Source organism: Ptychodera flava, chromosome 1, assembly GCF_041260155.1.
Source record: "Ptychodera flava strain L36383 chromosome 1, AS_Pfla_20210202, whole genome shotgun sequence".
NCBI classification, from domain to species: domain Eukaryota; kingdom Metazoa; phylum Hemichordata; class Enteropneusta; family Ptychoderidae; genus Ptychodera; species Ptychodera flava.
The window spans coordinates 45222358-45237168 of NC_091928.1; the positions used below are offsets into that span (position 1 = coordinate 45222358).

At 35.9% G+C, this 14811-nt stretch overlaps 1 protein-coding gene across 6 annotated transcripts in view; it reads left to right on the forward strand.

Annotated features, from left to right (window-relative positions):
- The window catches only part of LOC139139002 (tetraspanin-4-like), a 34494-nt gene extending 21134 nt beyond the window's left edge, over window positions 1-13360 (forward strand). For 3 of the 6 annotated variants that reach the window (XR_011553709.1, XR_011553711.1, XR_011553710.1), the window contains exons 3-9: window positions 685-876; window positions 1771-1845; window positions 2711-2812; window positions 3669-3824; window positions 4838-4921; window positions 5319-7514; window positions 13119-13360. Coding sequence is in view for 3 of the 6 variants with exons in the window: in XM_070707688.1 (XP_070563789.1) it covers window positions 685-876; window positions 1771-1845; window positions 2711-2812; window positions 3669-3824; window positions 4838-4921; window positions 5319-5390 (681 nt within the window). In the remaining 3 variants the exon portion in view is untranslated. Of the gene's footprint in view, window positions 1-684; window positions 877-1770; window positions 1846-2710; window positions 2813-3668; window positions 3825-4837; window positions 4922-5318; window positions 7759-13118 lie in introns of those variants that run through there. The other 3 variants (XM_070707688.1, XM_070707708.1, XM_070707700.1) reach the window with 1 other exon arrangement.
- Window positions 13361-14811: the final 1451 nt, after the last annotated feature.

Consider the following 14811-nt stretch of genomic DNA (forward strand, 5'->3'; position numbering starts at 1 on the left):
GAAAAATGATAATTTTCCACAATTCAAGATTATCAGTCATGACATAATGATGTGTAAAATTATAAAAACTACAAATAGTATCTTAAAACCAGTATTTTGAACGTTAAGAAGTCCTGAAAAATTGCTAAAAGAGTCTAATATTTTAAGTGACTTGGAGTGCATGGACCCTCTCAGTGTAATTTTGACATTTCAAAAGTGAACATCAATTTTCAGACTGTGGATGGGCATCGAACATCTTAATTTCAATGAACAAATGCTTTCTATTCTATCTGCCACAAGTTCTACGGTATTTGACTTGATACATCAGATATACTTGTAACAAAATCCAACATGGATGTAGTGAACTGAAAAGATTGTCAAAATCACTATAGTGACTACCCCATACCTATGAATATTCAGTTTGTATCAAGAGAAATTAACTGAATGGAGACAGATAAAGTAAATGAATAAATGAATAAATAAACAAAAGTAAGTTTAATAGAATGCATGAAAAATAAAAATGATATAGCAGATATATCCTGGTAGTTCATTGTTTGAAGATTTATTTTACAAGATTTAGATAAAGTGGCTCATATTTGCTAAGTTTGGACACATAATAATTGATTTTAAAAAGTCTGAATGAAGATATCATATGCCCAGTCATGATAATCAGGACGCTAATCTATGTCGTACTTCTCACTTCAGCTTGTTGGTCTTGCCGTAATGAGCGTTGGCATCTGGCTGCGTGTCAGCAAGGGAGACTATGGCACGTTAGTGACCAGTGTACCGTACGCCTCGGCCGCTAATCTCATCATCGCTGTCGGCCTCATCGTGATGATCATCGGCTTCGTTGGTTGCCTTGGTGCCTGGAAGGAGAACAAGTGTCTGCTCATGACAGTACGTATCTTCATCAAAAGTAACATCTCCAAAATCTTCACCAACATGTATCCATATTGACTTTTGAAATACCACGCTTTCTATTGATACAGCTAGTGGCGAAATAATTCTAAATAAGACCATGTGAGATGGAATTTTATGTAAACTATTATCTAGCAATGCACTCAAATTATTCATTGTATATTTTTATATGTTGACAATGTACTCATTATGACTACCAGAAATATTTAACCAGAAAATGTGTATGTGTATAGCAAGGTATTTATCGGTATTTACTTATGTGTGCATCTATGAACCTCAGTACAGCAAGAAGCAATGTTTATCTTGAAAGGGCCAGTAATGCTAACTTCTGATGATTTTTTCATAATTTTTGTTTTGTATGTCATCTGCGACTTCTTATTCTACTCGCCAAAGAATGTTGAAACACCCACTTTTTAGATTGTCAACTTAGCGTCTATATTGTGTAAAATGCATTGTTATTGTTTTCATTTGAATTCTAGTTCAGATCAGAATTCATTTTCAACAATAACAACGTAGTTTACACATGTACAGGCTGAGTTTACAAGCTGAATACTGTGTATATCAACATGCCTTTGGGAATAGAACAAGGAATGATGGTTGACATTCAAACACAAATGGTGAAAAATTTACCAAAAGTTAGCATTACTGGTCCTTACCTTCTCGTATATCCAGTGCACACATGTACTGTGTGTGTCAAATCAACCACAAGTGACATTTTGTTGATACAAATTTAACAACACTTTTAATGCTTACATGTAGGTGGTACAGTGAGAGCAGTGTTGTATCCATGGTGATGTTGCAAAGACCTGATTAATTCATTTGATGTGTATTGTATCAATGGCAAATAAAGATGGTTATGGTTTTTTTTTACAGTTCTTCATTCTCCTTCTGATCATCTTCATCATTGAAATTGCCGCTGGCATTCTGGGCTACGTCTACAGAGGAAAGGTAAAGAAATCATAGTTAAAGAAAAATGCAATACAATCGGTGAAATTTCATTCCAATGTGGCAGATGGAAGCAAATTTATCCTACTCTTACCATTGGATTTTTACCTACCATCATGTCATATGTATATGACAATGGCAGCATGTACAATAAGTGTATCAAGTCAGTATCTGTACATATGTAAGTAGGTAGGTAGGTAGATAGGTAGGTAGGTATGTAGGCAGTCGTGTATGGATGGATGGATTGATGGATCGATGGACAGACGGAGGCAGATCAAAAGTTTTTCAGCGCACGCTTCAAATATGAAGTCAGGAGTTGGAATGAATTTTATGCCAGCAAACAGGCAGTTGTAGTATACTTTCTTGGTCCATGCCATGTTGTTTGAGGGCGCCCTACTGGTAGAGTAGGACCTGCTGCCGATAACACATCTTCAAAGTTGTTGGTTCACCAATAGAATAATTGTGAAAAACACTGAATTTTGAGTGTTAATGGCATTTTTCGTAAAAAGTTAGGTATCTTGTTTAATGCCGCGCTTGACCCTGAATTATGGCAGATGGTTGGCGTTAAAATAAGATTACAAACAAAAATGATAATGCCACTTTTAGTCTGAAGCATTGATTTAACGTGAGATTACCATCATCTGGTTGATTGCATTATTAATGCAGTAAAATGCACGTCACACATTAAATCTGTTCAACCTAATTCCTTGCAAAGAGGTCCTCAATTACCGTTGATAATAATAGGGCATGGACCAAACCATTGTGGTAAGTGGGGTAGTGCAGACTATACATCAGTATTCCTGATCAGGTTCAAGTATGTGGATGCTGTGTACCTGATAATGCATACTTCGTCTTTGTCTGTGTATAGGTGGAGAAGTATGTCAAGGAGGATATGATGGCTGGAATGGCAAACTACGACCAGGCAGGACAGGAGGGATTGACCGGCACGTGGGATAGACTCCAGACCCAGGTCAGTATAATAGCTTGTGGCAGAAATGATCCTAGACACAGTAGATCCAAACAATCTGCAAAAGGAATGATGCATGGATGTATCTAATTCCATGTTTCTATGGATCAAAAGTTCCTGTGTTTTTTCCTATAGATAAAAATTTCTCTCATATACCGGTATGTACATAATTTTTAATCTGTGCTGTAAATATTATAGTGATTATGATTGATGGCATTCTTTTTGATATTCCAAAGGTGAAAGCCATTCAGGCCTGCAGAATACACCTTATACAGAATTGGCATAAATGTGAGATTGCAATTAATGTTCAGATTGCCATTGTCTTTCAGATTTACTTCATTCACAATCTGAATCTCAAACCGTTCAGTAAAATAGTTTAAAAATTCAAAAATAATAAGTACTTTGAAAAAGGTATTCCAATAAATCATGGTTATCTTGTTCTGATCAAAATTTTAGTAACAGCTAGCTGAATATTGTGTTTATTGTTATGAGCTGAGAACAGTTGTGATCTTATATACGTACTATCAATCTAACATTTGAATGATTGTACAGCAACTTAAAGGTATACAGTCACCTGTAATCTAAATATGCCCATATATGGTCAAAGGGGCGTTCCTTGGTATTCAAAATGCCCATGTGAGGGCGCTGTTTTAAAAAGCGGCCAGGCACCGGCTTAAAATCTGTCATTGGTTAGATTTTCTCTTTCCATGATAACTTTGGCAAAATTGGAACAGGTGACAGTATACCTTTAATAGGATGTGTCTGTATTAATTTATGATCATATGTTTTTAATGGCTAGTCAATTGGGCTCATATGTTTTTGTTGTGTGTGTGTCTTTGTGGTTTGTTTCACTACCCAGGAAGAGTGCTGCGGTGTGACTGACTACAGGGATTGGTTCACAGCCTTCCCAAACAAAAATGGCACTTGGCTGCCAGACTCCTGCTGCAAGACAGTCACTGATGGTTGTGGAATGACATACAGTAATACAACACGAGGAGATTTCAACCTTGATAAAGTGAGTCACAATTTTACCAACGGCTTTTCTGAATTTTAATGTTTGCTTAACTCTTTTTACCACCAGACGTGTCAACCACTATCCTGCCAAGCCCGTAAATAGCAGTATTGAGCCAAAACCTATTTCTCTGACCTGGCATGCTTGTTGGCAAGATTGCAGTTTGAATACCCCAAAAATCCACTCAACATGGTGTGTGTATATTTTGCACTTGTCTGGCTCTTGTATATAGACATCACTCAAATTTACTGACTTAGCAGGATAATGGCCCCTGCAACGCCAGCTTCAGGGCACCAATAACACTGACTTAGCAGGGACTGTATCAAAGCTAATTCCAAGTTTAGTCATACACGAATTCTGCACAGTGTATCACCGTGAACCTGCAAGCTGTTTACATCTTTGACTGAAAATAGTGATACTGAAATGGTCTTCATTTTGTGTGCAAGATCAGTAGCGCTGATTGCAATACAAGCTTTAGTAACTGGATATAGCAATTCATGCATGACAGTTTATAAAACATTGAATGTGCCCCTGCCCCCTTTACCTGCCAAGTTCATGTTTCACCATCAGTTCAAGTTGTTAAAAACTAGTGAAGCACAACATGTCCCATATGTTGCATTTTAACAAAACATTGAACATTTGAAGAACCCTGAAAACATATATACTGTAAACATGATTTTTTCTGAGAAAAGCTGCTATAACATACCAAGCAAAGTGGGTGAAAATACATAATGTTTTGGCTCAATACCGCTTTTTACTGACTTGGCAGATGGGGAAGTGATCTGTCTGGCAGGATTAGTAGTTAAATCTCTTGACATGTTATTATGATAGTTTTAATTGTCACTAAAACCAAATCATTATTTTTAACCATAATTCCAGAAGTTTCATCAAAATCATAATGTTAAAAAGTATTTTTTGTTTGCATATAAATGATGATCTTGTTATGTCATTAGCCTTACGACTAGAGGGAGAGAAAATTCTGATATGGTACAAAAAATGTTTATTTTCATTGACAGGGTTGTGCTGAGCCTTTGGAGAAATTCCTTGCTGATAACCTGTATGTGATTGGTGGCATTGGTATTGCCATAGCTGTTATTCAGGTCAGTGAACCAATAGGAGGCATCCTTTTAGCAAAGTGGCAGGAATAATGATGTTGTCAATGTCTGATATTGATGCTTGTGTCATTTTACATGCAAAATTCTAGCATTGTTTTAGTTCCATTATGATTCTACATAGCAATGTTGAATGTGCTCATGCATATGAGCATATAAATTTGTTTGCAGGCAATATGGCCATAGTGACAGGAAATCCAAACTTTCAAGGTTAGGTTTTCCATATAGATGAAGAGATTGTCCAAAAGGATATTTTCTAAGACTTATAAGTTGACCAGCGTGAACAGAATATGACTGAAAGTTCAAAGAAGACATTGATTAAAATTGTTGATATCATATTTTAGCACCAACTAACTTTTTTTTACCATTTGTCTTTCTTTTTCAGCTCCTGGGTATGATCTTTGCCCTGTTCTTGTTCTGCGAAGTGAGGAAAGAGTCTGGGGGAAAATACGCCTAGGTGATTATCATTGCCAAGTTGCCATGGAAACATGCCCATTTTGACCCGCCTGCATAGTGGCATTATAGCATAGATCAGAGTGTGGGTTGCTTCAGGGGTTTGGTTGTTCTCCCAATACTGTGCCTTTCCTCCACCAAGAGTTCCCATTTCATAGTCAACTTGAAAGTGTCTTCACAAGGTTCTCACAAATTCAACATCCTCCAATCATTCGATATCGTCTTCATTTCAAAACATCCTGATAAAATCGCATCTGCCTGTCAATTCGTCAATAGCGCTATCATTTGCATTCAGCATAGGTTGATTCCAGTAGGGGCAACTGATGTAGATACAACATACAGGAAAAAAGAACAGAGGAAAAACACATCCTATTTGAATCCAGATTTTTTCAAAACATCGCCCAATTCAACAGGAGTCACAAATTTTGTCAAAATGTTCAAAACTTTTGCGTCATGTTGATTTTACAACTGTGAAAAAAGTTCCTCACCTCTTGCTGCAGGGTTTTTGCCCGGAATATTGATTCTGACCTTGGTACAAACGGTCTTATGATAAACGGGAATAATTTTGATGAAGGATTGAGCAGTTACATGTAGACAGGAGAAGCAAACATCCCTCTGAAGAACACACACAAAGAACATTCAAGGCATAATATTATAAGAGGCTGCTTATTTGTATCTCACAAGAATGTATAGTTTGTATTTACTCTGGAGGATAAACATGTATAGCTTTTTGTTTTTTTCAAAACTTCTGATGTATGTTTTTTATATATTTTTTGACTGTCTTTTCTTTGTATTGTCAGAGTATTTTTTGACTGTAGAGAGTTCTCTCTTTACTCCATCATCTCTTCAATAGGAGGTGTTTGTCTTGTAGAAAGTAAACTTATTCGGGTATACTAAATCTAAAACTATTGGTTAGGAATTGTATTTAGACTTATAATATGCTAACTTATAAAACTGCTTTAAACACTCGTAAGTTTTGATGGAATATTTGTTCTGTATAAGTGCCAACAAGGTACGTTTTTGCATGTAGATATACACACAGACTTTTCAGAGAAACTGATGTATTTTGCTTTGTTTTCCAAGATGTCTTATTTGGCGAGATGGAGAGAGTTACCATTGATGAGGAAACATACCATGTGATGCCTTGAGTAAGAAGGAAAAAATCTACTGATGCGCAGGGTCTGAAAATGTAATATTGACAGGGTCTTATTTTCTTTCTATACCCGAAGCTGTCAGTTTTTTCAATCATGTACAAAAGTCAATCTTGATGCTTTACATTGCTCAATTTTTATGCACAATCAACATTTCTCATATTCATTCACTGTGCTATTTCCTGTGCTGGGTTTGTACAGACTCAACTGGAATGTGATGTGCTAACTTCACACTTAACTCAAAAAGAAATGTCGCCCTCATGCCACACACCGTGTGGAATAATGTAGATCCTGCACCAGGAATTACCCATCTGACTTCATGCAGTGTCACAGAATAGGGCTGAACTAATCTTCCTATCTACGGTATGTACATGTATGTTTTTGATCTGAAAATGAAATTATTAATGAGCACAGATCTCTTTGCATCCTTAAGCAGCTACATGCATAACAATTCATATCTGAGCACCAATTCCACTTTCTATGTTATCAGAATAAGGTCGTTACCTATAACCAGTACATAAACCATACAGAGTCACATATTTTACAACTTTAAAAGATAATCATCGCTATGGGTTTCATTTAATTAATTACTTATCATGAAAAATAGCCAGAAACAAACATTGATGTGTAAGTTTACCACACTTCTACTTTGTGATCTATTCACTGGTGCACCTTGTTGACTATCCAGTTGTTTACATCTTTCAGAGATGATAATTCTTATTTATGAAATGTGTCACTTTTATGTACTATGGTCTATTCTCATGAAAGCATATGACCAAAAGGTTAACAGCATGAATGATCTCTCTATGAAAGCCTATAATATTGCAAAGCAAGTGAAAGTCAAACACCTGAATTGAAAAATGTGTATCGCAAACATTTCTCTGTCAGTGGCACGTGGAAAAAAACAATTCTGGCAGAAATCAAAAACAGATGTATTTGTGTTAATGTAGCTTTATTGTGATGAGTCAAGTACCTAGGTACTTAAAGAAAAGAGCAAGTAGGAACAAACTATTTTAAATCAGGTTTGTTGTACATAGAAAAAAAGGAAAAGCATCTATGATCTAGTATGATTAACAGATATTGTAGATTTATGATGTCTTTCACATTTAACAATTTTGTACACGACTTTTAAACAGTGATACTGTACTTGTATATTCTCTGTATGAGTCTCTTTGTGCACATATACAGTGACAATTTATTAAAAATATTACTAGCCCCAAATTCATCTAGTGATGATTTGTGACTTATGAAAGAATGAGCAATGTAGTGTGGCGACTTTTAGTCTGTGTTGTACAGCTTGGGTCTCTCTATGTATGTATTCAAGCCTCCATGCATCCAATCACCATTTCCAATTCATGACAGTACAAGGACCTGTACCATGATGTACAAATGTCAAAGCCCTTCATGATACAATCCAACATGCCCCCCCCTGGTGGCTATTTTGTTGCCTAATTTGTGATTTTAGTAACCACAATACACTTTAAAACACAGCAGTACATGATATAATGTTAAACTTACATTTTGTATATGTATATATTATATACCAAAGAGAGCTTATATGGTAGGTCAGCAGTGTCTGTATGTATATATGTATGTCAATCCACATTAAAAACTCCAAAACTGCAGCACAGGTACAGGTGCAACAAGGGGTAGAGAAGTGAATTTGTTCAAATAAACTTGTCAGTGTCAAAAATGCGCAAATAAGGTAAAAAAGGGGAAAATCCTGAAATATTGCTAAAACTCTGTAACCACAGGCTAGATTTGATTGAAAATTGGTATGCTGGTTCTTTATGGTGACTTATAGTCAGATTTTGTTCAAATTGTGGTGAAATGTTGATAGTTGTATTTTTGGGCAATTTTTCCCGTTTTAGTCAAATAATCTTCTCAGAAAGCACTCATCTCATTGCCTTTAAGCTTGGTATGCATGTTGCTATTGTTGGCTTCTGTCAGATTTGTTCAAATTGTGGTGAAATATTCATATTTGATAGCCCTTTAGTTGGCTTTTGTCTGGTATACAGTGTAAGCAGTAACTGCTGGCTGGTCCAGGTTTCATTTCACCACACCATCTATGCAACGGTCTGCCAAAATATTCATTTTGCAATCGCTTCACCATAAACGTGATGGTTTGTTTGTTCGATTTATTACTGTTGATATTTTTAACCCCACAGACTTGGAGCAAGTCTACATGTTGCCATATGTCAAAAATTGGAACTCAAACGTCCCATGCATATGTTCAACACAGCTATTAGATCAGTGAGTTTCTGTCATCCTATGTTCAGTTTATTAGCGACGAAGTTACGTAACTGAGGAAGCAATTCTGGCAGAAATCAAAAACAGATGTATTTGTGTTAATGTAGCTTTATTGTGATGAGTCAAGTACCTAGGTACTTAAAGAAAAGAGCAAGTAGGAACAAACTATTTTAAATCAGGTTTGTTGTATATAGAAAAAAAGGAAAAGCATCTGTGATCTAGTATGATTAACAGATATTGTAGATTTATGATGTCTTTCACATTTAACAATTTTGTACACGACTTTTAAAGAGTGATACTGTACTTGTATATTCTCTGTATGAGTCTCTCTGTGCACATATACAGTGACAATTTATTAAAAATATTACTAGCCCCAAATTCATCTAGTGATGATTGTGACTTATGAAAGAATGAGCAATGTAGTGTGGGACTTTTAGTCTGTGTTGTACAGCTTGGGTCTCTCTATGTATGTATTCAAGCCCCATGCATCCAATCACCATTTCCAATTCATGACAGTACAAGGACCTGATACCATGATGTACAAATGTCAAAGCCCTTCATGATACAATCCAATGTGGCCCCCTGGTGGACTATTTGTTGCCTAATTTGTGATTTAAGTAACCACAATACACTTTAAAACACAGCAGTACATGATGTAATGTTAAACTTACATTTTGTATATGTATATATATTATACCAAAGAGAGCTTATATAGTAGGTCAGCGGTGTCTGTATGTATGTATGTCCATCCACATTAAAAACTCCAAAACTGCAGCACAGGTACAGGTGCAACAAGGAGTGGAGAAGTGAATTTGTTCAAATAAACTTGTCAGTGTCAAAAAGCGCAAATAATGTAAAAGAGGGGAAAATCATGAAATATTGCTAAAACTCTGTAACCACAGGCTAGATTGGTTGAAAATTGGTATGCTGGCTCTTTATGGTGACTTCTAGTCAGATTTTGTTCAAATTGTGGTGAAATGTTGATAGTTGTATTTTTGGGCAATTTTTCCCGTTTTAGTCAAATAATCTTCTCAGAAAGCACTCATCTCATTGCCTTTAAGCTTGGTATGCATGTTGCTATTGTTGGCTTCTGTCAGATTTGTTCAAATTGTGGTGAAATATTCATATTTGATAGCCCTTTAGTTGGCTTTTGTCTGGTATACAGTGTAAGCAGTAGCTGCTGGCTGGTCCAGGTTTCATTTCACCACACCATCTATGCAACGGTCTGCCAAATATTCATTTTGCAATCGCTTCACCATAAACGTGATGGTTTGTTTGTTCGATTTATTACTGTTGATATTTTTAACCCCACAGACTTGGAGCAAGTCTACATGTTGCCATATGTCAAAAATTGGAAACTCAAACGTCCCATGCATATGTTCAACACAGCTATTAGGATCAGTGAGTTTCTGTCATCCTATGTTCAGTTTATTAGCGACGAAGTTACGTAACTGAGGAAGCAATTCTGGCAGAAATCAAAAACAGATGTATTTGTGTTAATGTAGCTTTATTGTGATGAGTCAAGTACCTAGGTACTTAAAGAAAAGAGCAAGTAGGAACAAACTATTTTAAATCAGGTTTGTTGTATATAGAAAAAAAGGAAAAGCATCTGTGATCTAGTATGATTAACAGATATTGTAGATTTATGATGTCTTTCACATTTAACAATTTTGTACACGACTTTTAAAGAGTGATACTGTACTTGTATATTCTCTGTATGAGTCTCTCTGTGCACATATACAGTGACAATTATTAAAAATATTACTAGCCCCAAATTCATCTAGTGATGATTTGTGACTTATGAAAGAATGAGCAATGTAGTGTGGCGACTTTTAGTCTGTGTTGTACAGCTTGGGTCTCTCTATGTATGTATTCAAGCCTCCATGCATCCAATCACCATTTCCAATTCATGACAGTACAAGGACCTGTACCATGATGTACAAATGTCAAAGCCCTTCATGATACAATCCAACATGCCCCCCCTGGTGACTATTTTGTTGCCTAATTTGTGATTTTAGTAACCACAATACACTTTAAAACACAGCAGTACATGATGTAATGTTAAACTTACATTTTGTATATGTATATATATTATACCAAAGAGAGCTTATATAGTAGGTCAGCGGTGTCTGTATGTATGTATGTCCATCCACATTAAAAACTCCAAAACTGCAGCACAGGTACAGGTGCAACAAGGAGTGGAGAAGTGAATTTGTTCAAATAAACTTGTCAGTGTCAAAAATGCGCAAATAAGGTAAAAAAGGGGAAAATCATGAAATATTGCTAAAACTCTGTAACCACAGGCTAGATTTGGTTGAAATTGGTATGCTTGTTCTTTATGGTGACTTAGAGTCAGATTTTGTTCAAATTGTGGTGAAATGTGATAGTTGTATTTTTGGGCAATTTTTCCCGTTTTAGTCAAATAATCTTCTCAGAAAGCACTCATCTCATTGCCTTTAAGCTTGGTATGCATGTTGCTATTGTTGGCTTCTGTCAGATTTGTTCAAATTGTGGTGAAATATTCATATTTGATAGCCCTTTAGTTGGCTTTTGTCTGGTATACAGTGTAAGCAGTAGCTGCTGGCTGGTCCAGGTTTCATTTCACCACACCATCTATGCAACAGTCTGCCAAAATATTCATTTTGCAATCGCTTCACCATAAACGTGATGGTTTGTTTGTTCGATTTACTGTTGATATTTTTAACCCCACAGACTTGGAGCAAGTCTACATGTTGCCATATGTCAAAAATTGTAAACTCAAACGTCCCATGCATATGTTCAACACAGCTATTAGGATCAGTGAGTTTCTGTCATCCTAGTTCAGTTTATTAGCGACGAAGTACGTAAACTGAGGAAGCAATTCTGGCAGAAATCAAAAACAGATGTATTTGTTAATGTAGCTTTATTGTGATGAGTCAAGTACCTAGGTACTTAAAGAAAAGAGCAAGTAGGAACAAACTATTTTAAATCAGGTTTGTTGTACATAGAAAAAAAGGAAAAGCATCTATGATCTAGTATGAATAACAGATATTGTAGAATTATGATGTCTTTCACATTTAACAATTTTGTACACGACTTTTAAACAGTGATACTGTACTTGTATATTCTCTGTATGAGTCTCTTTGTGCACATATACAGTGACAATTTATTAAAAATATTACTAGCCCCAAATTCATTTCGTGATAATTTGTGATTTATGAAAGAATGAGCAATGTAGTGTGGTGACTTTTTAGTCTGTGTTGTACAGCTTGGGTCTCTCTATGTATGTATTCAAGCCTCCATGCATCCAATCACCATTTCCAATTCATGACAGTACAAGGACCTATACCATGATGTACAAATGTCAAAGCCCTTCATGATACAATCCAATGTGGCCCCCCTGGTGACTATTTTGTTGCCTAATTTGTGATTTAAGTAACCACAATACACTTTAAAACACAGCAGTACATGATGTAATGTTAAACTTACATTTTGTATATGTATATATATTATACCAAAGAGAGCTTATATAGTAGGTCAGCGGTGTCTGTATGTATGTATGTCCATCCACATTAAAAACTCCAAAACTGCAGCACAGGTACAGGTGCAACAAGGAGTGGAGAAGTGAATTTGTTCAAATAAACTTGTCAGTGTCAAAAATGCGCAAATAAGGTAAAAAAGGGGAAAATCATGAAATATTGCTAAAACTCTGTAACCACAGGCTAGATTTGGTTGAAACTTGGTATGCTGGCTCTTTATGGTGACTTCTAGTCAGATTTTGTTCAAATTGTGGTGAAATGTTGATAGTTGTATTTTTGGGCAATTTTCCCGTTTTAGTCAAATAATCTTCTCAGAAATGCACTCATCTCATTGCCTTTAAGCTTGGTATGCATGTTGCTATTGTTGGCTTCTGTCAAACTTGTTCAAATTGTGGTGAAATTTTCATATTTGATAGCCCTTTAGTTGGCTTTTGTCTGGTATACAGTGTAAGCAGTAACTGCTGGCTGGTCCAGGTTTCATTTCACCACACCATCTATGCAACGGTCTGCCAAAATATTCATTTTGCAATCGCTTCACCATAAACGTGATGGTTTGTTTGTTCGATTTATTACTGTTGATATTTTTAACCCCACAGACTTGGAGCAAGTCTACATGTTGCCATATGTCAAAAATTGGAAACTCAAACGTCCCATGCATATGTTCAACACAGCTATTAGGATCAGTGAGTTTCTGTCATCCTATGTTCAGTTATTAGCGACGAAGTACGTAAACTGAGGAAGCAATTCTGGCAGAAATCAAAAACAGATGTATTTGTGTTAATGTAGCTTTATTGTGATGAGTCAAGTACCTAGGTACTTAAAGAAAAGAGCAAGTAGGAACAAACTATTTTAAATCAGGTTTGTTGTATATAGGAAAAAAGGTTGCATCTGTGATCTAGTATGATTAACAGATATTGTAGATTTATGATGTCTTTCACATTTAACAATTTTGTACACGACTTTTAAACAGTGATACTGTACTTGTATATTCTCTGTATGAGTCTCTTTGTGCACATATACAGTGACAATTTATTAAAAATATTACTAGCCCCAAATTCATCTAGTGATGATTTGTGACTTATGAAAGAATGAGCAATGTAGTGTGGTGACTTTTTAGTCTGTGTTGTACAGCTTGGGTCTCTCTATGTATGTATTCAAGCCTCCATGCATCCAATCACCATTTCCAATTCATGACAGTACAAGGACCTGTACCATGATGTACAAATGTTAAAGCGCTTCATGATAAAATCCAACGTGGCCCCCCTGGTGGCTATTTTGTTGCCTAATTTGTGATTTTAGTAACCACAATACACTTTAAAATACAGCAGTACATGATGTAATGTTAAACTTACATTTTGTATATGTATATATATTATACCAAAGAGAGCTTATATAGTAGGTCAGCGGTGTCTGTATGTATGTATGTCCATCCACATTAAAAACTCCAAAACTGCAGCACAGGTACAGGTGCAACAAGGAGTGGAGAAGTGAATTTGTTCAAATAAACTTGTCAGTGTCAAAAATGCGCAAATAAGGTAAAAAAGGGAAAATCCTGAAATATTGCTAAAACTCTGTAACCACAGGCTAGATTTGGTTGAAACTTGGTATGCTTGTTCTTTATGGTGACTTAGAGTCAGATTTTGTTCAAATTGTGGTGAAACGTGATAGTTGTATTTTTGGGCAATTTTTCCCGTTTTAGTCAAATAATGTTCTCAGAAAGCACTCATCTCATTGCCTTTAAGCTTGGTATGCATGTTGCTATTGTTGGCTTCTGTCAGATTTGTTCAAATTGTGGTGAAATATTCATATTTGATAGCCCTTTAGTTGGCTTTTGTCTGGTATACAGTGTAAGCAGTAGCTGCTGGCTGGTCCAGGTTTCATTTCACCACACCATCTATGCAACAGTCTGCCAAAATATTCATTTTGCAATCGCTTCACCATAAACGTGATGGTTTGTTTGTTCGATTTACTGTTGATATTTTTAACCCCACAGACTTGGAGCAAGTCTACATGTTGCCATATGTCAAAAATTGTAAACTCAAACTTCCCATGCATATGTTCAACACAGCTATTAGGATCAGTGAGTTTCTGTCATCGTATGTACAGTTTATATATAGGTGTATTTCTGTTGTAAGCAAAAACTGGAGAGCCACAGTACCGTATATTGTCTCAGTATATGGTGTTTGCATCATGGTCCGTAAATTTGATTTTAGTTAAAAATCTGCTCATCTCAACAATGTTGGTGGTCCAAAAATGTAAAAATATTCAAAAAATAAAGGATGAGGGTACACCTTGTCCAATCCTTAGCCGATGGTGGTTTTGTCACAAACATTTCTCAGATTTTTGACAGGCAGGTATACTGGAATTCATTTTAGCATAATCATGATAATTGGCTCTGACACAATGCACAATAACACACATATGCCTACCAACTTGTTTTGGGATAAAATCCAATGTTTCCATTTTGTCATGAAATTTTTGAGTTCCCATTTACCCTGCATATATT